The sequence below is a fragment of the Spinacia oleracea genome, chromosome 6, assembly GCF_020520425.1.
Source record: "Spinacia oleracea cultivar Varoflay chromosome 6, BTI_SOV_V1, whole genome shotgun sequence".
Classification (NCBI taxonomy): Eukaryota; Viridiplantae; Streptophyta; class Magnoliopsida; order Caryophyllales; family Amaranthaceae; genus Spinacia; species Spinacia oleracea.
Window position 1 is genome coordinate 92442901 of NC_079492.1, and position 24858 is coordinate 92467758.

The following is a 24858-nucleotide window of genomic DNA, read 5'->3' on the forward strand; positions in this document are numbered from 1 at the left end:
TTCGCTTTGCGTGACGATTGTTAGGGAGGATTTGTGGTTGGGTGGATTTGATTGGTTGACATTGATGCATGCTCGTTAGATTTTGCTTGAATTATGTTTTTCATTTTGAAATATGGTGGGGGTGAAGTTGGTCTTGTATTCATCGATGATTTTCTTGCTTAGGGACAAGCAAGGATCTAGCTTGGGGGAGTTTGATATGTGTGTTTTATGTAGAGTTTTTACCCCCGTCCCTTAGTACTTTTTGATCTCAAATGAGCTCTTCGGAGCGATCTTTAGTACTAATGTGCTCCTTGTAGTGTGTTTGTAGTTTCAGGTTCATCATTGTAGGAATTAGTATATTTTTGTGAATTTTCTACTCATTTGAATCAATAAAAGAGATTATGTACTTTCGAAAGCACAAACATTAAGTTTGAAGAGTTTTGAAACAAAGCGAATAACGAAGGAAGTACAAAAATGACTATAGTCCACTATTTTAAGCATAACTCAAGTTCTACAACTCCAAATGATGTAATTCCAATTGGGTTGGATTATGGACTTCAATATCTTTCCAACAAGTGGTCACTCGCCTAATTCCGACGAATAACGAAGGAGATATGACGTTTTGAAGATAGAGGATCGTGCAGTTTCAACACGCGCCCGATCGGGCGAGCTTCGCCCGATCCGGATCGGGCGGTCATTCTGGGCGCTGTTCTGGGCATTTTGCAACCGCCCGATCGGGCGGAATTTCGCCCGATCGGGCCGACTATCGAGCACATCGCCCGATCGGGCGAAGCGTCGCCCGATCGGGCCACGCCAACCTCCAGCGTATTTCGCGAGATTTTATTTCCGATTTTGGGCTCTATTTTGGGAAAACTATAAATACTAGCCCCTTATATTTTTAGTGACATCTTTTATTCTAGTTTTCAATACTTAGTTTATTTCTAGTTTTCTCTCCAATTATTCAAATACTTAGTTTTTAATTTCAAGTAAAGATCCAAACTTTATTATTTTATTTGTTCTTCAATTCGGTATTATTTCCTACCTTAATTTATTTTGTTGCTTTAATCATGTTTTCCATTATGCTAATTGCTTTGTTATTTATTATCATGAGTGAGTAGTTTAATTTCTAGGGTTTAGGGGATCCATGAATGCATGATTGGGATTATATGTGGGCTTGATTATTGATTGATTGATTATAATTTCTATAGCTTATTATTATTGCTCGTCAATTCTGTTCGGCCGGACTATTTTGATTTGAGTTTGATTAACCTTGGATTATGCGCCGAGAGGTATAAATCTGATGTTTTTGGTCTGTGGCTATTAGATAGGAATTATTTCTAGTACGTAGCGAGAGCCCGCTAGTTGTTCTATCCTAAGGAATTCATAAGATTCAAGAGATGCATGTTTTCCTAGTTATGATTGTTAATTGATTGTCATTGTTCGTTGTCCAATCCCGGTCTGCATTTATGGTGAACTGCTGCCCTAGATTCCTTTAATATTGTTATTTTCCGATTTGATTATTTGCTTTAGTTTAATACACAACCCAATCCAAACTCTTGTTACCAGTAGTCTAGATTAATAATTTAATAGTAGAAAGAACGCCTGTTTCCCTGTGGATACGATCCCTGCTTCCCTTGCTATATTTTTAGTTGGTGAACGTTAGGTTTATCTTTGATAGGAGTACGATTTAGCTTGTCAGTTTGACGGCGTAGAATAAGAGGAGATGTGGCGGAGGAAGGAGAAAGGGGGTGGTGGTTGAGGAATAAATCGACGCCGAAGGGCGGCGGAGAGAGTGGGGGAGTGAGAGAGTGGGTGTTTTTTGAGGGAAGAACATAGGAAGAAGGAAGAAGAAAGGTTAGGGGGTAGAAGTTGAAGGAGGGGTAGAATAGTAAAAGCACACTAATGGAGACTTAACACCGTAAGTCATTAAGGGTCATTCAGGGTATTTCATGCGAGAAAATGAAACCTGAGGGGTACCTGGTGAATTACTGAAACAACGAGGGTATCTGTTGAATAAACTTAAACCTCGGGGGTATCTCATGAAATATCCGTTTATATTATGCTAACTCATTTGCTAAAACTTATCTTATTTTTTTTATTTTTTTTTGGAGGGGAGAGTTCGGGTAAGGTTTAAAAAGGTTGCATACAAAATGAATACAGTGTAAGTGTGTAACCCTGTAATGAATTGGATTGAAGAGGAGAAAAAGGAGAGAAAGCTTTAATTCTTAGAGAGCGTGTTTGTGGTTGTGTGAGTGTGTCGGCGCTGGGTCACTTTCTGTCATCATTGTCTTGTATTAGAGCTGTCAAAAATTGATCCGACCCGAGAAATCGACCTGAACCGACCAGTATTTTTAAGGACCCAGGCCCGACCCGAGACCCGAAATTTTGTTAAAATAGGAAACCCGTAACCCGACCGTAGCCAACCCGTTAAAACCGACGACCGATTTTGACCCGTTAATGCATGACCCGGACCCGAACCTGATACCCGACCGAAATATAACCGATAACAAAACTGAGTCAGCTTACCCGACCGAAAATGACCCGAACCCGATTCAATACCCGACCCGATGTCAACCCGAAACCGATTATAACCCGATGAAACCTGTTATTGACTCAATTCGTGACAACCCGTTACCTGAATTTACGCGACCTGTTGACAACCCGATTTGTCATTGACCTAACTAAATAATAACTTAAATCAAGTTAGTATATTTTTTTATAATTACCTAATCTAGAACAAGTGAAAAGCGTTAAACCAAATTTAACCAAATTTATAAAAGTTAAATTATAAGGTTAAAAATTGACTAATCCTGATAGCTATCGTTCCCGGTCTTAACCCGTGTCCGATAGTGAACCCGACCTGAATTTTAACCGACCCGGTAATTATCCGATCCGAACTTGACCCAACTCGTTAAGACCCGAACCCATAATTGTACTAGGCTAGAAAAAGACCCGACCCGAACCCGAACCGAACCCGACCTAAACCGAAATGGAAAAATAACCCGACATGACCCGACAAATTTTCAACCTGACCGAACCCGACTCGAGAGAGTGGGGGAGTGAGAGAGTGGGTGTTTTTTGAGGGAAGAACATAGGAAGAAGGAAGAAGAAAGGTTAGGGGGTAGAAGTTGAAGGAGGGGTAGAATAGTAAAAGCACACCAATAGAGACTTAACACCGTAAGTCATTAAGGGTCATTAAGGGTATTTCATGCGAGAAAATGAAACCTGAGGGGTACCCGGTAAATTAGTGAAACAACGAGGATACCGGTGAATAAACATAAACCTCGGGGGTATCTTATGAAATATCCATTTATATTATGCTAACTCATTTGCTAAAACTTATCTAATTTTTTTAATTTTTTTTTTGGAGGGGAGAGTTCGGGTAAGGTCTAAAAAGGTTGCATTTTACAAAATGAATACAGTGTAAGTGTGTAACCCTGTAATGAATTGAATTGAAGAGGAGAAAAAAGAGAGAAAGCTTTAATTCTTAGAGAGCGTGTTTGTGGTTGTGTGAGTGTGTCGGCGCTGGGTCACTTTCTGTCAACATTGTCTTGTATATCCAACAACAAGAACAAAGGGGGCGCATTGCATTTTCTCTCTCCTCTTTCTCCTTCTCGTTCTTCATCCTTCAAAATACTTTAATTTATTCCAAAGTACTACTTTGATGAAGTGGATTGATTAGCTGCCAATTGCTATTCCAAAGTACCCATTCTTATTTTTATTTTTCTTCATTCGGCGCCCGGTTTGATTCTGCTAAATTTTTTCCCCCTTTTTTAAAATTTTATACTTCATTATATATATTTTTTTTGTGATTTTTGGAGTTAAATAAGAACACCCTTCTGTCAATGGAAAGACCCCAATTCATGAACTTTTATTGGTGAATTTTGAAGTGGTTGTTGTTAAGAGTTTGAAGATCAAATGTAAATTAGGTGGGTAATGCAAATGCAGCTTAGATTTCCCCCCGAATTTGATTGTTTTGTGTTATTTCAGGTTGCTTTAACTTCCAATTTTTAATTACTGTTTTTTATGCTTTTGTTATACTTGTGCTATGTTTCAATGTATCCACATTCATGTATTATTTGTTCGTCATTAGTTCAAGAATTTGAATTGCATGCATTGATGTTGGAAATGTGTAGTTTTTGTATTTCTGAGCAATGTGGAGCAAAAAATTATCTGGAGTGTGTAGTGTAGTAGTGTTTGTTCGCAACTGATTCCGTCCTTTTGTGATTAAGGCTTTGGCATTGTTGTTGTTGTTGTTGTTGTATGTAATGTTTGTTGGCAACTAAGGCCGGGTATGCCAGCTTCAATCCCTAACCCATCTCGTCCTGCTAATAGAAATTCGATGTTTTTTTAATGAACCTCCTGTTAGCTATAATAATCAGAACAACTTAGCTGGATAATATTCCCACATTTTCCCATTTCCCACTCATTTTCTTTTGTATTCTCACTAGGATTTCCAACACCTCCATGTATTCAGTGTCCAATTGTCCACGATGATCACATTATTTGATGAGTTGAGAATAACCATTAATTTTAATGATCAAAAGTGGCACTTTAAACTCCAATATAAGTTCTCTCAAGTGTTCAACTTGTTTTTGTCACTATTTTTGTGATAATGGTTCTGCATTTGATTATTCTATGTCATTGTTAGCCTTTAAGTTTGAATGTTTGACTTCAAGTTGGAGCTTCTTTATGAACTTTTTGTTTTTGTGGGACTTTTTCTTTTTATCAGCATTTATCTATACATAGACATAGTGCTGTTTTAATCATTGCAATGTAATTTCAGGTTTGATGAATGATAGCTTCTACTACCATTAGTAGCTGAAGTGGTTCGAGTGCCAAATGTCAAGGCATCTTGCAGTAATATTAGGAGTAGTTGCAGGAGCTGTGGCATTTGCTAGTATAGTTGTATATGTTATTTGGTTTTGCTGCATCCGTAGTCGAAGTGCTTCGAGAACTTCTGAAACTGGGTCTTCTGAACCTTCTTATCAAGGTAACACTGATTGTTTATCATTTTTGTATGTACTGTACGTGATCAACCACCGTCAAGCTCATTTTCCTGTTTGCCTCATTTATATTTAGTAGGAAAATCTGGTGGCATTGAGTTGTCTTTTCGAGAAGCAAGGCGCTTTAACTGGGAAGAACTCTGTGCCGCTACAAAGAACTTCAGTGAACAAGGTCTAATTGGAGTAGGAAAGTTTGGAGAGGTCTACAAGGGATTGCTCACAGATGGTGTGCTGGTAGCCATTAAAAAGCGGCATGTTGCGCCTACTCAAGAGTTTGTTGAAGAGGTAATGATCATCCTTTGACTGGGAATTAGTATTGCTGTTTAACTCATTCACTGCCGGTTTTAGTCACTTTGTTTGCCTGAGATGTTTGAGAAACTAGTCTTTCCATTCTTCCTGTCATTTAACTGAGTATGCAGCATTTTATCCGTCTAACATCTTGTTCAGTTCTATGTATAAATTTCAAAAGTGATATCCTTTTCCTATGAAACAATTGATTATGCCTATTAGGATATATTTCTCTTAACATGCACCTTTAGAGTTCAGATGCCAAATTTGATGATTATTAGCAATATGTTGGAGAACTTTAGTGGGAAGTCTGGGAACCAGCAAATGTTTATGTTGAACTTCTCAATTTCTGGGTTATGGTAGATTTCACTGCATCTTGATGATATGTATATGTACTTTATAATTTGTATTTATCAGTCTTTTCATACCAAAATAAGCCGAACAAATGTCTGAATGACATGTCTTTAAGGACATTTTTTCTGTTTAAAACCGAAAAAAGGGTTGATTTCTACCCTTTACAATAAGTAACTTTCTTTATCATCCGAAGCATGTTGTCCTGAATCATGCTATATATGAGATGGCGAATTGACAATGTCAAACTGACAGGTTTGCATTGCATCAAAGGCTTATATAGTAATGCAAAATGTTTATTTCCTACTCTTGCTAGCAAGCTTGCTTCTGTTTATCATTGTCACCTGCATTTCTATTGATTTCTAAATCCATTAAGAAATAATTTCCACTCAGGTGCGCTATCTCTCAGCTATTCACCATCGGAACATTGTGACACTCTTAGGTTACTGCCAAGAAAATAATCAACAAATTCTTGTTTATGAGTACATACCTAATGGAAGTGTTGCCAGTCATTTATACGGTAACTTTCAGTAAAAAAAAAATTAAGCAATTTGTTCCATGCTCTTTATCGCTTTAATTAATAAGGGACTTTTCAGGACCTGCTCATGTTTCACGAGAGAAGCTGGAATTTAAGCACCGATTGTCAATAGCTCTAGGGGCAGCTAAAGGTGATCCTCTGCCAAATCCGTGAGCATTTGTGGCTTTCCTGGTATTTGTTTTTCTTTTCCTTGTTCCCTAATAAACAAAAAATAAGTAAAAGGAGCATAAATCTGGGTAAACAAGTCAATAAATTTTAGTTATCAGGAAAATAGAAAATGAAGGTACCTCAACGACTTTATTCTAATATTTATTTGGTTAATAAACAACATCTCCAAACTTTGATCAATGCTAGAAAATACTACCTCCGTTTCACAATACTTGCATCATTCTTTTTTCACGTATTTCCAACACGCTTCTTTGGACATTAATATCTCTAATTGCGTATAAGTAAAATTATAAAAAGTTGATATTTGGAATCTCGCATTGTTATGAATTTAACAAAATCTCACTTGAATATGCCTTTTCTTACATAATTAATGGTGAAAGAAAGTTTGTCAAAGTTGGCTGATAAATAGTGCCCAAATGAGAAACGATGCAAGTATTGCAAAACTGAGGTACTTTTAATATCCATGTAACAAACCAATGACACATTGGTTCCTGAAAAGAAAAAAGAAAGTAATGACACTTTTGTTATTGGCTCTCAGTTGTTTCCATTATGCAGCTTCTTCTCAAAACCCCAAGTGCACTCATAGTTTTCTTGATGAATTACTATATGCCACATTGTATTATTGACGTGAAAAGTAGGTCCCATATAGAGTCATTAGAAACAAATATCTCAGGCCAACCTAGAGAAGTACACCATCTAGCACTAGAAAAACAGTAACCATCAAAAGAGAGGTCAACTGAGTTTTACTCTCGGAGAGGTAATTGGAAGGAAATTTTCTAATAAACTAATTAAAACGTAGGAACTGAAGAGTATAAGCAGTCAAATGCTGATTGCATCTCCTTTGAAAAACAGACAATTACGTTAAGGTTTTAAAAGCTAATTTCATTAAGAAGCTTCTCCAAGGATTATTTGTTGTTTTATGTTTAACTCTGAATAGGAAGGGCTACAGATTATGTATACTAATCAGAGATGCCTCATTTGCTTTAACATCGTGCAGGTTTGGCTCATCTTCATTCCCTTAGCCCCCGTTTGTTGCACAAAGACTTCAAGACCTCAAATGTGCTTGTTGATGAAAATTTTGTCGCAAAAGTTGCAGATGCAGGAATCCGGAATTTTCTTGGAAGATCTGATGCAGCGGGTACATCTTCTCAAGTGGAAGCTGATGAGATTTTTCTTGCCCCAGAGTACGCTCTATTGCTTTTACATTTTCATTTTACAAATCCTTAAGAGTACGACAGTTTGACAGTGATATCATGTAACTGGTATTTTCTTTTCTTCAAGGGTGAAAGAGTTCAGACAATTTTCTGAAAAAAGTGACATGTACAGTTTTGGTGTTTTTCTCTTGGAGTTGGTCTGTGGACAGGAAGCAAGAGAATCATATTCTCCAGACTCCAATCAAACCTTGGTCGAACGAGTAAGAATCTTTATCTACAATTATTCGTGGCTTCCTGAAGATTAGTTTTGTTATTTTATCTGCTAAAACACAATATCGTTGCAATGTCAATATCTCCCTAACGGACATCCTCGTCATGCTTACAATAATGATAAATGTATGATTGGGGGTGCATGTGAGCATACAAGTGCCAACCACAATTTCGTTCCTGGAATTTGTATTAGAAAATGTTGACTTGCCGTTTACTAGCTACTATGATAATGATATTTCTCTTGATGGCAGTATCTTTCTCTTTTGAGTTGTTAGGTGCTAAATTACCATGACTTCAGCACTGTCTCTACCATGGTTGATCCAAGAATGGGAAATAGGTTCACAGTAGAAGGTATGGAAGAGTTTGTACAGCTGATTGTCCGTTGTATAGATCCGTCTTGTGAACTCCGACCCGGGATTAGTTATGTGGTTACGGAACTCGATCAGATATTGGAGAAAGAAATGAACTTGACTACAGGCATGGGGGAAGGAACCCCTACAGTTACACTTGGAAGCCAGCTTTTTAGGGGTTTGAAATAATAGGGCATTCAGCCACAACTGTTTCTGGTGTGATTTTTGTTAAATATTTCTTCATTCATCTTCTCCATCTGGAAAAATAGAAGTCAAATCATCAGAGACATGCAGCTGTTTGATAATTGTATAAAGAACAGCTGTTATATTTTTTTATTTTTTCCGCCTCTTCAATTTATATGTGTATCCAATCAAAAGACCTTATTCTAAACCATTATTTGTTTGTTAATGTATAGTGGTGATGTGATTTTGCTGGATTTGATCTATTATCAATTTTGGAAATGTTTCAATGTTGGAAATGGTATTCAATCAAAAGACCTTGTTATAACCAAACGCATGCCACGACCGATTGGGAACAAACCTGCAATTACAATATAGAATAAATAGCAAAAACAATAATAAAAGACACACAAGTGTTTGTGAGGAAATTTAGATTTCCTCCCCTTAAATATTATCGTATTATTAAGTTCCTGCAAAATAATACAATAACCCTTCAATTGATGATTCCTCTCACCAATGTATTGTCGCTCTTATTTACTAGCTGCAGCATAAACCCTCTTTTATAGGCTAAACTAAAAACCCACGTCTATTAGAATTGTACTTGCTCCCCAAATCTAAATAATTATAGAGATTGTTACACACCAAAATATATCTAGTTTCCTAGTTACAATTCTAATTAAACTAGTAAACAAGATATAAACCAGACAAGACTTATATTTGACTCCAAATCCGTTTCGTATTCTTGTCGACTTAACTAACTTGTGCTTAATTCCTAACAAACCTTCCCTTAAACTCAACTTAGTCTTTTCGCAAATCAAAAAACTACATTCATAGCTTGCCTTCCCTTGAGCCAAAATTTATCCCTCACTACCTCCTTTAAGTATGAATAGGTTTTGTTTATTACGTCGTCCCTTCAAGATCACACTCCTAGCCTTGGTGACCTTCAAACGACCTCCCTCAATATGAATAGCATAACTCAAGCCATCCAAACAACCCAAAGATATGAGATTGCGATCAAGTCTTGAAATATACCTCACCTCTCGTAATTTTCGAGTCTTCCCATCATATGTCTTGATCTCAACCTCACCTATACCCTCAACCTTTGCCTCTTCCCCATTAGGCAAGGTAACACACAACCCATCACTTTGTTTATAAGAAGTAAACCACTCCTTCCTACAATAAATATGTTGTGAGCATCTCAAATTCAAAATCCAACCCTCTTTTGGATCTTTACTCTCCTCCACCATTAGAGCCATGTCCTCATCCATAGCAATAGTAGCGACACCTCTAACCCTACCGTTCCTCAACACCATCAAGTTTTCTTTGTACCTAGGACACACTTTGATTGTATATGTCCTACCTCGTCACAATACCAACACTTGATGTTAGGGTCTGTATTGCTCGCCTTCTTATTGTCTTTCCATTTGTTGCTACTATCCTCCGCTACTAATCCTGCTCCTCCATGAATTGACGATCTCTCTTGCTTCATGAACCTCTCCGCCTCGAATAACGCCACCACAGTATCATCCAAAGCAATTGTTGTCTTCCCTACAAGTAAACTAGTTATCACAGAGTTATAACTTTTAGGAAGAGATGTCAACAATAAAATTGCCTTGTCCTCCTCAATTTTCACATCCAAAATTGTCAATTGGGTGATCAAGCCATTAAACTTATTTAGATGATCTTGTAGTGTGTTGTCTTCCTCCATCTCGAGTGAATAAAGGTCTTTCTTCAAGAACAACTTGTTGGCCAATGACTTAGATGCATACATCTTAATCAATTTGTCCCACAACACTTTTGGATTATTTTCCTCTAAGACGTTGTACTTGATCTCCGGTGCAAGAGCCAACCTGATCTTACTAGTATCCTGTAGTTGCATATCCTCCCACTTGTCTTTGTCCACCAAATTGAGTTTCTTATCCTCCAAAGTCCTACGAAGACCTTAATGCATGTATAAGAATATCCTTAATTGTACTTTGCCACAACGAGAAATTTGTCTTCCCGTTAAAAGGTTCTACTTTGTACTTGTTCCCGAAATCATCCATGGCTAAACCCAGCTCTTGATACCAGTTTGTTATAACCAAACGCGTGCCACGAACGATTGGGAACAAACCTGCAATTACAATATAGAACAAATAGCAAAAGCAATAATAAAAGACATAAGTGTTTGTGAGGAAATTTATATTTCCTCCCCTCAAATATTATCGTATTATTAAGTTTCTGCAAAATAATACAATAACCCCTCAATTGATGATTCCTCTCACCAATGTATTTTCCCTCTTATTTTCTAGCTAGGCATAAACCCCCTTTTATAAGCTAAACTAGAAACCCACGTCTACTAGAATTATACTTGCTCCCCAAGTCTAAATAATTATAGAGATTGTTACATACCAAAATATGTCTAGTTTCCTAATTACAATTCTAATTAAACTAGGAAACCAGATATAAACCAAACAAGACTTATATTTGACTCCAAATCCGTTTCGTATTCTTGTCGACTTAACTAAGTTGTGTTTAATTTCTAAAAACTTTCCCTTAAACTCAACTTATTCTCTTCGCGAATCAACAAACAACATTCAGAGCTTGCCTTCCCTTGAGCCAAATCCATCACTATCTCCTTCAAGTATGAAGAGATTTTGTTTATTACGTCGTCCCTTCAAGATCACACTCCTAACCTTGGTGACCTTCAAACGACCTCCCTCAATATGAATTGCATAACCCAAGCCATCCAAACGACCCAAAGATATGAGATTGCGATCAAGTCTCGAAATATACCTCATCTCTCGTAATTTTCGAATATTCCCATCATGTGTCTTGATCTCACTCACCTATACCCTTAACCTTTGCCTCTTCCCCATTAGGCAAGGTAACACACAACCCATCACTTTGTTTATAAGAAGTAAACCACTCCTTCCTACAATAAATATGATGTGAGCATCTCAAATCCAAAATCCAACCCTCTTTTGTATCTTTACTCTCCTCCACCATTAGAGCCATGTCCTCATCCATAGCAATAGTAGCAGCACCTCTAACCCTACCGTTCCTCAACACCATCAAGTTTTCTTTGTACCTAGGACACACTTTGATTGTATATGTCCTACCTCGTCACAATACCAACACTTGATGTTAGGGTCTGTATTGCTCGCCTTCTTATTGTCTTTCCATTTGTTGCTACTATCCTCCGCTACTAATCTTTCTCCTCCATGGATTGACGATCTCTCTTGCTTCATGAACCTCTCCGCCTCGAATAACGCCACCACAATATCGTCCAAAGGAATTGTTGTCTTCCCTACAAGTAAACTAGTTATCACAAAGTTATAACTTTTAGGGAGAGATGTCAACAATAAAATTGCCTTGTCCTACTCCTTAGTTTTCACATCTAAATTCGCCAATTGGGTGATCAAGCTATTAAACTTATTTAGATGATCTTGTAGTGCGTTGTCTTCCTCCATCTCGAGTGAATAAAGGTCTTTCTTCAAGAACAACTTTGTTGGCCAATGACTTAGATGCTTACATCTTAATCAATTTGTCCCACAATTTTTTTGGATTATTTTCCTCTAAGACGTTGTACTTGATCTCCGGTGCAAGAGCCAACCTGATCGTACTAGTAGCCCGTAGTTGCATATCCTCCCACTTTTCCTTGTCCACCGAATTGGGTTTCTTATCCTCCAAAGTCTTGTGAATACCTTGATGTATAAAAATATCCTTAATTGTACTTTTCCACAACGAGAAATTTGTCTTCCCGTTAAAAGGTTCTACCTTGTACTTGTTCTTGAAATCATCCATGGCTAAACCCAGCTCTTGACACTAGCTACAAGAAACCGTCGAATTTCCGACTGCCGAAAATAGTCGGTAAAAGAGCGTTTTGGTCGCAAAAAATTTACCGACTAAAAGTAGTCGAAAAACGGTTGTCGGCGATACTCTGGTTGGAATTTGGCCAAATTCCGACTAAAAATTAGTCGGTAAAAATTTATGCCTACTTTACCGACTACAAATAGTCGGAAAATTACCGACTACATTTTTAGTCGTAAAATTAACGACCAACAAAGTAGTCGGAAAATTAACGACCAACAAAGTAGTCGGAAAATTATAGAAAATTACCGACTAATTTTTTTAGTCGTTAATTTTCCGACTAAAAAAGTAGTCGGTAAAATTATATTTTTTTAAAAAAAAACTTTTGTTTCTTCCAGTAGCATATGCGCATATATACGGAGTCTCAGAAAAAAAATATCAAATCCATTCATTGGCTAGTAAATTTCATAAGACATGATCTACAATCAAACACAAATACATGGAAGATCTTTTATATTTATTATTAAGATAGCAAATCCCCAAATAAATTACAAAAAATCCAAAAATCTAATATATACGGAGTCTCTGAAAATTTATAATTAAAATTCTATAAAGTTTTAATAAAATAAAAACAAAAATTGAGATCCTAAAATTATTTAGAATAGTTCTTCCTCTGATTAGCATTTGATTCATTTCTTCCTGCTTGAGTCCCTTGATTACTGATTATGAATCGATGGTCGTCTGACGTCTCACATCTGCTATACAGTTCATTTAACCACAAATCAATATCATAAACCCTAAATGTCAATTCCTCCCCAATATTACCAAACATAAAAAAGATTCCATTACTTAGGAAAAATAAAGCATTATTTTCAAAATCCCAATAATTAAACAAAAATAACATAAAAATTGAAGGAATTAAACAATTCACCTCTATATTACGAACGAATATGCTCAAAAACCCCCCTTCGAGCATATACCCGAGCAGATCTGTTGATTTAGCCATTATTGAACATAACTCCTGTATCATACGCGCTTGAGTCCTTCGTATTAAATAAAAAAATGGACCATAGAAATTAAATTAAAAACGAAAAGAAAGAGGATGAAAGTAAATAGAGACAATAATGAGAAGAGAAGATGAAGGGTGCAGATGAGATCATGGGAGAAAGAAAAAAGGAAAGCTAATGAAAGAGAATTGAAAGAAGTTGATGAGAGAGAAAGAGAAATGGGGAGGGAGGCGGCAATAAGGAAATGGGGGGTTTAGATTTTAGGTTTTGCATTTGTGGGTCATGTGACTCATGTCCCTTTAGTTGCTATTTTATTTTATTTAGAGAAAAGGAAAAATACGTATTGTGGTCGGTAACATATTTTAGTAGTCGGTAAATTTTTAATGTTTTTATATTTTTTGAGATTTTATAAATTTACGACCAACATTTTGGTCGGAAATTTTTTGCGAAATATTTCTTTTTGGTCGATATTTTACCGACTACTTTTGTAGTCGTTAAATTAACGACCAACTTTAAAGTAGTCGGTAAAACTTTATTTTGATGACCAAACCTCAATGTAGTCGGTAAATTCCGACTACATTTAAGTAGTCGGTAAAATATTTAGTCGGTAAAATTAGTCGGTAAGTTTTTTTTGAATATTAGTTTTGGTCGACTTAATTCACGACTATTAAGTAGTCGTAGTTTACTTGCAAAGTGGTCGTAAATTACCGACCACTTAATTTTAGTCGGTAAAAAATAATATTAACGACTATTATTTTATTAGTCGGTAAAATTATATTTTACCGACTACTTTTCTTATGGTCGGAAAATTCAGTCGCTAAATCACCGTTTTTTTATAGTGTGATACCAGTTTGTTATAACCAAACGCGTCCCTCTATCCTTCACTTCCTCTCTCCTCAATTCATCCCAAACCCATATTTTTCTTCATAGAACAACCACCTCTACTGCCTTTCACCGCCTATTTGTCAAATATCCTAACAATCAAAACCAAGAATCCTTCATTTATCCCAAACGACGTTTACAAATAAAAAAATCCTTGGCAGTTAGGGTGGAAGTGACTATTTCAAAAAAGGTTGCGATGTTGGTGTTAGGGTAGGGTTATGGAATTGAGTGATTTCCGGTGGATTAAATCAAGTAATTGCTTTTGTGGTTGTTGTTATGGTTGTTGCTGCTCCATCCCATCCTCTGTTTTTTCCACCTTATCCTCTCCTTCTGGGTTTTTGCTCTTGAATTTCTTCTGAATATGGGTGCAGTTTGGTGGTGGGTGTGACTTGATAGGTGCAGTGAATAGTGTATAGAGAGGAATTGGTTCCATGGTTGTTTTTTGTTTGTTGCTACTTCATTTCTCCTCTTTTTCTCTCTTGAATAGTGGTGGTGGGTGCGGTTGTGGTTGTTTTTTTTTTTTATAAAACAAATTAATTCATTGATAAAAAGTCATACGACATCTATATAAAGATATAAATCTAACAAATACATAACAATCGAATCAAATAAAAACTTCTTTTCACCATAGCTACGATCGTAGTATATCAAACATTCTGTATACCCTCTTTTATATCGCTGTAATTTACAGCCTTCATGGACGAGGGGGTCTATAGATTTGTTGTAGCCGTGACAAATATGATTTCCGTCTGATTCGTCTGATTGTAGTCGAAAGATTGACATATTTTTCGATCCCGCATAAATCTTTACCAAAGAAACAACCTGAACTAAACTAAACACACAAAACTTAACTAAAAACAAACCCACTATAGGGGTACTTACTACACCGAAACAATCAAACCCACCATAGGGGTACTTATTGAGATCTAACGCAAAAACACAACGGAATTGAAAGAGAAAGGGCGGAAATAACCAAATTTCCGAAGAAAATTGGCTATTTCCGCCCTAGAAAACCCTAATTTTTATAAACCCTAAAAAGAGAGAAAAAAGAGGGAGAGAGGGGAGAAGCGGCAGATGCGGTTGTGGTTGTTGTTGTTGTTGTTGTTAATTTTCCTAATTCTCGTGAAAATAGTGAAACATGACGACCAATATGAGATGAGGAGAGTATCATTTTGGGATACCAGAAATAAAAAAAATAGAACAATTAATATGGGACGAAAAGAGTAGTAAAATTTATGTTGAAAAATTTATTGACACGTGGGGTCTATACATGCTATAAGATGTTGTGGCTTGTGGATTGTGGCCTTTCTATGAAAGAGGTAGGAGGTTGAAATTGTTGTTTTTTTGGGTGCAAAAGCGAGGCAACCCCAAAAAAATATAGGAGGTTCAAAATCTGATGTGGCTAACAAAGTTGCAAAGGTTGTAACTTGCCATCACTTATGCTTTTAACCCTTTAACATGGTTACACCTAAAGATCGGTGTCGGTCGGGTCGACCCGAGGTCTGACCCGACACAAAAAATCTTGGTTCGACAAGGGGGCACAGTCGTGGGCCGCATTTTTTGAAAAAAGCACGACAAGGTACAACACGGGCGGATCTCTACAAAGCATGCTAAATTTAATAAAATTAGGTTTATGCACGACGGTCCAATCCGACTCGATACAAGGGCCCACGGTACTAGCCAGCATGGGACACATGTTTTAAATTTTCGACATGACTCGTCCGTCCCGACCAACAACCCTATGTAGTTACACACTTACACTTGGGTGATCATGATTCCAAACCAATAAATACACTCGACAAATCACATGGAAAAATCGTAAATAAATACACTTTCAAGATATACATTTAACTTCAATTTTTTTATTCATTTAAACTCACATTTTATTCTATTAACTTCAAATTATATTATGTTAACTAATATTTTATTCAATTTACTTTTTTTGTTTCTTTTATAATTTCCACCTTCTTTTTAGTTTTCTTACCGATATGTTTACGAAAATACAATATTGTTTGACTATTCACAAATTGTTAAGAGTCAAACATTTACACTACAAAATGTGAATGTCCAACCTTGCATTTAATGAATTGGCAAAATTTCTTGCCTCCTACTCTAGGTAAACTAGGTAGTAGCTTGACATTGAATAGTGGAATCACCACTATAAATACCAATGTAAATCATTTGTAACAACTCAATACAAGCAATACATTTTGCATAACCGAGAGTTTGTATCATATCAGATATAAACTTTTCTTATTTCCTATTACCTCACAACACGTTATCCGCACCAATTTTCCTCAGGCATATTTTTTATCTGTTACTCAAAATTTTAGAGAAAGTGGTTATATTCTTAACAAAATGTTTTTGAGGAGTATGCTTTATAGTTGCCCATATTTGGGATCCTCTATATCAAAAACTCTAAACACCCGTTTTTAATCATAAAAGATAGTTCACATTGCTACCGGTCTTATGATCAACTTGGTAAAAGGAGAAAATGCATGTGTAATTTATTTATGACACTTGGTTGTTTTTTCTCATTCATGCATGCATAGTTGTATATATGCACTCTTACGTACTACATGCATGCATAGTAATATTAGCCATGCATTATCATTACATATATATATATATATTATTCATTTGCATGCCTACATGCATATAGCTAGACTAGACTTAAAATAATATATTTTTTTGTGGTAAAAACGATGTAGCCTTTATTTTCAGCTACATCTTTATTTTATTTTTTTCGAACCCACGATCTCTTAAACAGACTAGGGTTCTCGGACCATTACGGCTTGCATCCCGGGGGATATCTTTTTACAATTTTAATTCTATATATCCATTATTTCTTTTCAAATCCATACTGATATTTTTTTGGTAGTAAATAATAAAATTATTAACCTCTTTAGACTATAATATACCAGTTTACTGTAACAAATTGTATAATACAATCATGATTTATCCCCTATAAAAGGGGGATTACCCGTCCCATTTTCACCAAACAACATCTTATCTCCTTCTTACTTTTTATCAAAATCACAAATTTTCCTCTTATTTTCCTCCTCCATTTTTTCCGATCAAACATGTTTCTGGCCGGCAACCCCGACCCTCCACACGTCTTCACCTTCGAGGAAGATTTAAGAAAACTAAAACAATATTTTGTTTTAAAATGATGGCCTCAGTAGTCCTTCTTATGGCATTAATGATTTTCATAATTTTCAACAAATGAAGATCTCCATTTTTTTATGTTTTTGTTTATTTCCGGCAAGTAAGAACAAAATGCATAATTCTTGTAGTACTTCATTTTCCATTTTGATGTATTAATTGTAGTTTGTTGCATTTTTAATTTTTTTTAACCATATATGTAATATTATTATTGTGATTGTTATCTTATTTTTTGCTTAAATTAACGTTATTAGATTTATTTATGCGTGATTCATATTAACTAACTAAGGGGAGAAGAAAAGACAACATTTTAATGATAGTTAATTATTATGAATATGATTAATTAATTATAATGTTGATTACTAAGTTTAATGATTATTTGATTGTAGTTAAAATGGGAGATTTGATGAAAAGACAATTCAATGTGCTAGACTTGTCTGGGCACAATTTTCTGGAATGGACTGTTGATGCACAGATGAATTTAAAAGCCCAAGGACTGGACCATACCATAAAAGATATAATGGTTCCAGGCACTATAGAAATCAAAACTGCCACCGAGCAGGAAAAGGCCAAAGCCACAGTCCTTATAACTTATAAGGCATTATTTACATGACAACCTGAAAACTGAATATCTGTTGGTGGAAAATCCCAAAGAGTTGTGGGATAGCCTTAAAGAAAGATATGGACACCTAAAAGGGTGCTCCTACCAAAGGCTCAATTTGACTGGACCAATCTGAGGTTCCAGGATTTTAAATCTGTCAGTGAATATAACTCCACACTATTCAAAATTGTATCATTACTGAAATACTGTGACCAAGCGGTCACAAAAGATCAAATGATAGAGAAAACCCTCTCCACATTTCATGCGAACAATATTGTATTGCAACAGCAATACCGAGAGAGGGACTTTAAGAAATACTCTGAGCTGATTTCTATACTACTCGTTGCCGAACAGAAAAACGATCTTCTGTTGAAAAACCATAATCTTAGACCAACTGGGTCTATGGCATTCAATGAATCAACTGCTGTTGAAAGCTCAAACCCACCCGAGGAAAATGTTGCTCATAGAGGTGGACGTGGAGGATATAACCATCGCGGTAGAGGACGTGGAAACCACCGCGGGCGTGGCCGTGGTCGTGGTCATGGCAGAGTTATCTCGCCCCTAGAGACAATAACCAAAAAGGGCATCAACAAGGAAATCAAAAGCAGACCCCCTCGAAAGAAAAAGACACATGCTTTAGATGTGGCATGACTAGCCATTGGGGGAAAACATGCCGTACTGCCAAACATTTGGTAGATTTGTACCAAGCATCCATAAAAGGCAAAGGAAAAGTTGCAGAGGCAAACTATGTAAATAAGGAAAATACCTCAGTGCCAAGTTTTGATGTGTCTGATTTCTTCATGGATAACCCTGAAAATGGCAATGATTTGATATCTGGGGATAATAGTAACATATAGATACCCCCATCTAAAATTATGTCATGTATTGTTCTTATGTATTTTTCTTATGTACTTTTCGTTTACCTTGTCATGAATTTTAATCAATAAACTTTTTATCATCATCATTTCTCTAAACTAATTGCATATTTATTTATGAAGATATGAATCCACCTGAAGTTGGTTCTCAATATCAATGCCTTTTGGATAGTGCAACAACGCATACTATCTTAAAAGATACAAAGTATTTTTCAAATTTGACAAAGTTTCAAGCAAATGGAAATACCATTTCCGGGACAGCAAAGCTAATAGAAGGATCTGGAAGATCTTGCATTGTGCTCACAAATGGAACAAAATTGATTATTAATGACGCTTTATATTCGAGTAAATCTCGAAGAAATCTCTTAAGTTTTAAAGATGTGCGTCAAAATGGTTATCGTTTAGAAATAATGACAGTGGATCAAAAAGAATATTTATGCCTCACGGCAGAAAAATGTGGCAAGAAACATATTTTTGAGAAATTTCCAGCGTATTCTTCGGGGCTATATCGTATAGATATACGGCCAATTGAAATAAATATGATATCTAACAAGAAGTTAGATGACAAGAATTTGCTCACATTATGGCATGACCGTTTGGGTTATCCTGGAACAGGAATGATGCACAAGGTTATAGCAAATTCAATCGGGCATTCAATAAGGAATGTTAAAATACCCCGATCAAATGAATTGACATGCTCTGCATGCTCACTTGGCAAATTGATTATAAGGCCATCCAAAAACAAAATTACCACTGAATCTCCATCATTTTTAGAAAGAATTTAGGGAGATATTTGCGGGCCAATTAATACTGCAAGTGGACCATTTCGATATTTTATGGTATTGATTGATGCTTAAACATGATGGTCACATGTGAGTCTCTTGTCAATTAGAAATGTTGCATTTGCTATTCTACTTGCTCAGATCATCAAATTAAGGACTCAATTCCCAAACCATACAATAAAGAAAATAAGACTCGACAATGCTGGGGAATTTACATCCCAAACTTTTAATGATTACTACATGTCGGTTGGAATTGTTGTTGAACATCCAGTGGCTCATGTGCATACACAAAATGGTCTCGCTGAGTCACTGATCAAGAGACTACAATTGATTGCAAGACCATTGTTAATGCGATCAAAATTACCCTCATCTGCTTGGGGCCATGCTATTTTACACGCGGCAGCGTTAATAAGATTGAGACCGACAGCTTATCATGAGTTCTCACCATTACAGTTGGTATATGATCGAGAACCAAATGTCTCACATCTAAAAATAATTGGTTGTGCCGTGTATGTTCCCATTGCTCCACCCCAACGCACAAAAATGGGTCCATAAAGAAGGCTGGGAATTTATGTTGGGTTGATTCCCCCTCCATAATTAGATACCTTGAGCCAATGACTGGCGATTTACTTAAAGCAAGGTTCGCTGACTGTCATTTTAATGAGTCGGTATTCCCAGCCTTAGGGGGAGAGAAAGTGGACCCACGGAAAAAGGAGATTGAAATCATATGGAATGCAACACAACTGTCAATATTTGATCCACGAACAAATTCATGTGAACAAGAAGTCAAGAAAATTGTTCATTTACAAAGTGTTGTAAATCAATTTCCTGATGCATTCACGGATACAAAGAAGGTGACAAAGTCACATATACCAGCAGAGAATGCACCTGCACGCATTGAAATTCCCACTGATAATAAGGCCATTGAAAATGAGTCTATGGCACGAAGAAAACGTGGAAGGCCATTTGGTTCAAAAGATTCTAAGCCAAGAAAGGTAAAGAGGCCTGATGAAGTAACAAATGAAATCAATATTGATCCTCCAAAAGAAGGTCATGAAAGATTACATGAAGAGGAAAATGTTGAAAGAGATTATCCTCCTAAAGAGGAGGAAGAAAAACATAAAGAAGTCGATAACGATGAAATTTCAATGAACTATGTTTCAACCAAGAAACATTACAACCAGAAAAATGTTATCGTAGATCAAATATTTGCTTACTCCATTGCAATTGAATTGATATCTGATAATGATGACCCTGAACCGAAAACAGTGGATGAATGTCGTCGCAGACATGATTGTCCAAAATGGAAAGAGGCAATTCATGCAGAATTGAAATTCCTTGAAAAACGAGAAGTTTTTGGGAAAATATCCACTACACCAGAGGGTGTAAAACCTGTCGGACACAAATGGGTATTTGTGAGAAAAAGGAATGAGAACAATAAGGTTACAAGATACAAGGCAAGGCTAGTTGCCCAAGGTTTCTCTCAAATACCAGGGATTGATTATGAGGAGACATATTCTCCAGTAGTTGATGCTACTACACTAAGATTTTTTTGGTAAGCTTGACGGTTTCGAAAAAACTGCAAATGCGATTAATGGACGCTGTGACCGCATATTTATATGGGTCACTTGACGCAGACATTTATATGAAAGTCCCTGAAGGACTAAAATTACCAGAAAACCACAAACCTAAAGAAATGCTTTCCATAAAGCTGAAAAGGTCACTTTATGGGCTAAAACAATCTGGAAGAATGTGGTATAATCGTCTTAGTGAATATCTTGTGAAAGAAGGATTCAAAAACAACCAAATCAGTCCCTGCGTCATTAAGCGATCCCAGTCAGGATTCGCTATCATTGTAGTATATGTGGATGATTTAAATATCATTGGAACTCCAAGAGAACTTGAACAAACTGCAAAATACTTGATGAAAGAATTTGAGATGAAAGATCTTGGAAAAACCAAATTTTGTCTTGGACTACAAATTGAGCACTTGAAAGAGGGAATTTTTGTCCATCAATCAAATTACACAGAAAGGGTCCTAAAACGCTTTTACATGGACAAATCACATCCAATGAATTCCCCTATGATCGTTCGATCTTTGAATATGAAAGATGATCCATTCAGACCTCGAGATGAAAATGAAGAAATTCTTGGTCCTGAAGTACCATATCTAAGTGCAATTGGAGCTTTAATGTATTTAGCTAACAATACTAGACCCGATATTGCTTTTTATGTGAACTTGTTAGCCAGGTATAGCAATTCGCCAACAAAGAGACATTGGAATAGAATAAGACATTTATTCCGTTATCTACGAGGAAAACCAGATCTTGGTCTACTCTATCAGTCAAGAAAAGATGATACTCTCATTGGATATGCAGATGCTGGATACTTATCGGATCCACAGAAGGCCAAGTCACAAACTGGATATTTGTTCACTTATGGAGGTACTGCAATATCCTGGAAATCAACGAAACAAACATTGACCGCTACATCATCAAACCATGCGGAATTGATTGCTCTTTATGAAGCTGGACGAGAATGTGTATGGCTCAGGTCAATGATCAGTAATATCCAAGAAGGATGTGGAATGAACTCAGTAACAGAAAATCCTACCATCTTCTACGAAGACAATACTGCATGCATCGCACAAGTAACTGAAGGGTACATCAAAGGTGATCGAACAAAACACATATCTCCAAAGTTGTTCTTCACACACGATCTCCAGAAAGAAGGAACGATAAACGTCCAACAGATCTAGTCGTGTGACAATCTTGCAGATTTGTTTACCAAATCTCTTCCATCAAAGAGATTTGAGCAGTTGGTACACAAAATTGGAATGCGTCGTCTTCGTGAGCTGTATTAAATTGAGGGGGAGTATTATATGCACTGCACTCTTTTTCCCTTCGATCAGATTTTTATCCTACTGGGTTTTTCCTGACAAGGTTTTTAATGAGGCAGTATACAAAAGCATATAATCACAAAACTAGTACATCGTTAAGGATGGACATTCAAGGGGGAGTGTTAAGAGTCAAACATTTACACTACAAAATGTGAATGTCCAACCTTGCATTTAATGAATTGGCAAAATTTCTTGCCTCCTACTCTAGGTAAACTAGGTAGTAGCTTGACATTGAATAGTGGAATCACCACTATAAATACCAATGTAAATCATTTATAACAACTCAATACAAGCAATACATTTTGCATAACCGAGAGTTTGTATCATATCAGATATAAACTTTGCTTATTTCCTACTAGTCTTATATGCACGCGATGTGTGCGGGATAATATAAAAACTTAAAATTGTATTACTACCACTAAATACAAATATTAGATAAAAAAAATATTCACAAAGTTCTTATTTAAAAAAATTAAGGTTATACTATACAATCATACATCTAAATAGTGAAAAAGAGTAATCATGCTTTTACATGACAAAGAATCTAAATCTTAATGCCGAAATAAAGAAATTAAATCAATTTACTGGGAAATGATACAAATTAAGAAAGTTTTCTTAGCTACAACAGAAAAATTATTATATGATGATGAACGAAAACAAAGAAAGAAGCAGCAACATCAGAGATATCTCAGGTTTATAACAATGATAGGTGGTCCATACGGAAAATCTACTATAAACTTCCCATCTTTATCAAGCTTTCCATCTACTATAAAAAGTTATTATACGATATAAGATTCGAAACTCTAATGTGCAAAAATAAGAAGGAACGGGAGCTCACTAACAGGAATGGAATTAAAATAGATCCAAGATTTTTTTTTAAAATGTTACTAGAAAAAAAAATGTACAATGTTCATTGATCCAAAGACTTGAAGATTCCTCAAATTCTTCACATTGATTTTACACTCAACAACTTTGGAAATGTTAATATACTATGACCAATTAAATTCAGACATTATAGGCAAATTAGCTGTCAAGCCAAAAGAAAATAACAGCTAAGTTAGAAGGCCCAATAGTTATGTGAGATCTATAGAGCGTCTACTGTGTACCACTATCCTCTAGCTTCCACTTAGTTGTAACTTGTAAGGTAGGATAAGGAGTATCCATATTCCAAAACAGGAACTGATATGAAGCAAGCAATTACGGAATAATCTTATGTTGCAGCACGATACAGGGATGGACAGAAACCTGGTATTCTTATGTTGCAGCACGATACAGGGAGAAATAACAATGATTAAAGCTATCAGGACATGTAGCTGGACAGAAACCTTCGTGAATTACCATAATTATTTAGGTACATGATCTCATTTAGCATCTGCGAATTACATCAAAGATTTCAAACAAATAGAAAAACCTTCGTCAAAAGTCGTAATTAAAAAAACACAATGCACTTACCAATTTACTTAAAACAAATTATCAATTGAAATCTCAACCTATCCCGTGTAAGGAAGAATCAGGTTCACTTATATGGACAAAAAAAAAAACAAATTAATAAAAAAAATTAAAAACAAAGAGATTCAGTTCATCAGAATCCGAATTAACAAACCCAAACCGATGAACCGGAAAATTGAGCAGGAGCATAATCATGGCAAAAAAATCACCTATTACAAAATTTGAAAATTCATAAATATATTTTCTCAACTCCTACTCTCATATTCTTATCGAAATCGATGTCGTTGTTCCTTAACAACTCGATGGAATCCGCGACCTGTTGGTCATTTGCAACATCGAAGTCACTAAAATTGAACTGCCAGTACCTGTACTTAGGGTTTCCAAGATCCGGCATATCCCCTCCGAATCTGACAAAGTTAACCCGAGTTGGATGATCTTCAAAGCATCCACATTATGCTTCAACAGACTGTAGTGAACCTCGGGAGGCAAGTACTCATGCGAAGACAATTTTCGGGCTTTAAGGTATGACGAGAAACTCCGTATCCATAGAAACAAAGGAGAAAATGTCGATTAAAGATCAAATTAAGTAGAACTCTGATTCAAGATTTGCAGACCACACCTTGCGAATCAAAATCGTCGGTGCATGGGCCATGAAGAAGATGAAGAATCCAGATCTTCGAGATTAGTTATGGGTCTTAAGAGTGCTTGTATTTAATCTGTTAATTTTGAGTTTGGATTTCTAGGGTTTCTATGGTGACTGGGAAGAAGACGGCGAACCGTTTGAAGGTTGCAAAGCTCCTAATAATTTGTTTTTCAATTAATCAATCAAGAGTATGATGGACTTTTTAAAAGTGGACACCAAAAGTGTATTTACTCATATGCCTCTCCCCTCTTGGCTTATATAATACTCCCCTCTTGAGTAGAGAATACCTCACAACACAAATATAACAGTTACTTTCTCTGTCTCTTTTTGTTTTTTACGTTTGGTATTTTTCACTCGTTTTAACGACTAATTAATGTGCATTGTGATTTTTCTAAGTTTTTCATGTAAACGAGAAAAATTACGTTTATTTATAATGTTTCCACTCTTATCAAAATTCTGATATTGGAAAAATGAGGAAA

General features: G+C 36.1%; 2 protein-coding genes across 3 annotated transcripts; both read left to right on the forward strand.

The window, feature by feature from the left end:
* Positions 1-3402: 3402 nt before the first annotated feature.
* On the forward strand, positions 3403-8541 carry LOC110774855 (probable leucine-rich repeat receptor-like protein kinase At5g49770). Of its 2 annotated transcripts, none has more exons than XM_021979447.2 (8): positions 3403-3908; positions 4766-4972; positions 5065-5270; positions 6018-6144; positions 6221-6292; positions 7328-7514; positions 7612-7744; positions 8030-8541. In XM_021979447.2, the coding sequence occupies exons 2-8, from the start codon at positions 4822-4824 to the stop codon at positions 8291-8293; spliced, it is 1140 nt and encodes a 379-aa protein (XP_021835139.1). In that variant the 5' UTR covers positions 3403-3908; positions 4766-4821; the 3' UTR covers positions 8294-8541. The 2 variants fall into 2 exon arrangements, with proteins under 2 accessions (XP_021835139.1, XP_021835137.1); XM_021979445.2 differs by having other exon boundaries at positions 3404-3908; positions 5062-5270.
* An 8983-nt stretch (positions 8542-17524) lies between these two features.
* On the forward strand, positions 17525-18382 carry LOC110774856 (uncharacterized). The gene is made up of 2 exons (XM_021979448.1): positions 17525-17728; positions 17876-18382. The coding sequence occupies exons 1-2, from the start codon at positions 17525-17527 to the stop codon at positions 18380-18382; spliced, it is 711 nt and encodes a 236-aa protein (XP_021835140.1).
* Positions 18383-24858: the final 6476 nt, after the last annotated feature.

Excerpts from the sequence above, each read along its gene's own strand:
- LOC110774855 (XM_021979445.2), top strand. The coding sequence starts at position 4,822 with ATGTCAAGGCATCTTGCAGTAATATTAGGAGTAGTTGCAGGAGCTGTG. Across the intron at positions 5,271-6,017 it reads CTCAAGAGTTTGTTGAAGAG|GTGCGCTATCTCTCAGCTAT; the intron begins GTAATGATCATC and ends ATTTCCACTCAG. Across the intron at positions 6,145-6,220 it reads TGTTGCCAGTCATTTATACG|GACCTGCTCATGTTTCACGA; the intron begins GTAACTTTCAGT and ends GGGACTTTTCAG.
- LOC110774856 (XM_021979448.1), top strand. The coding sequence starts at position 17,525 with ATGGGAGATTTGATGAAAAGACAATTCAATGTGCTAGACTTGTCTGGG. Across the intron at positions 17,729-17,875 it reads CAGTCCTTATAACTTATAAG|GATTTTAAATCTGTCAGTGA; the intron begins GCATTATTTACA and ends CTGAGGTTCCAG.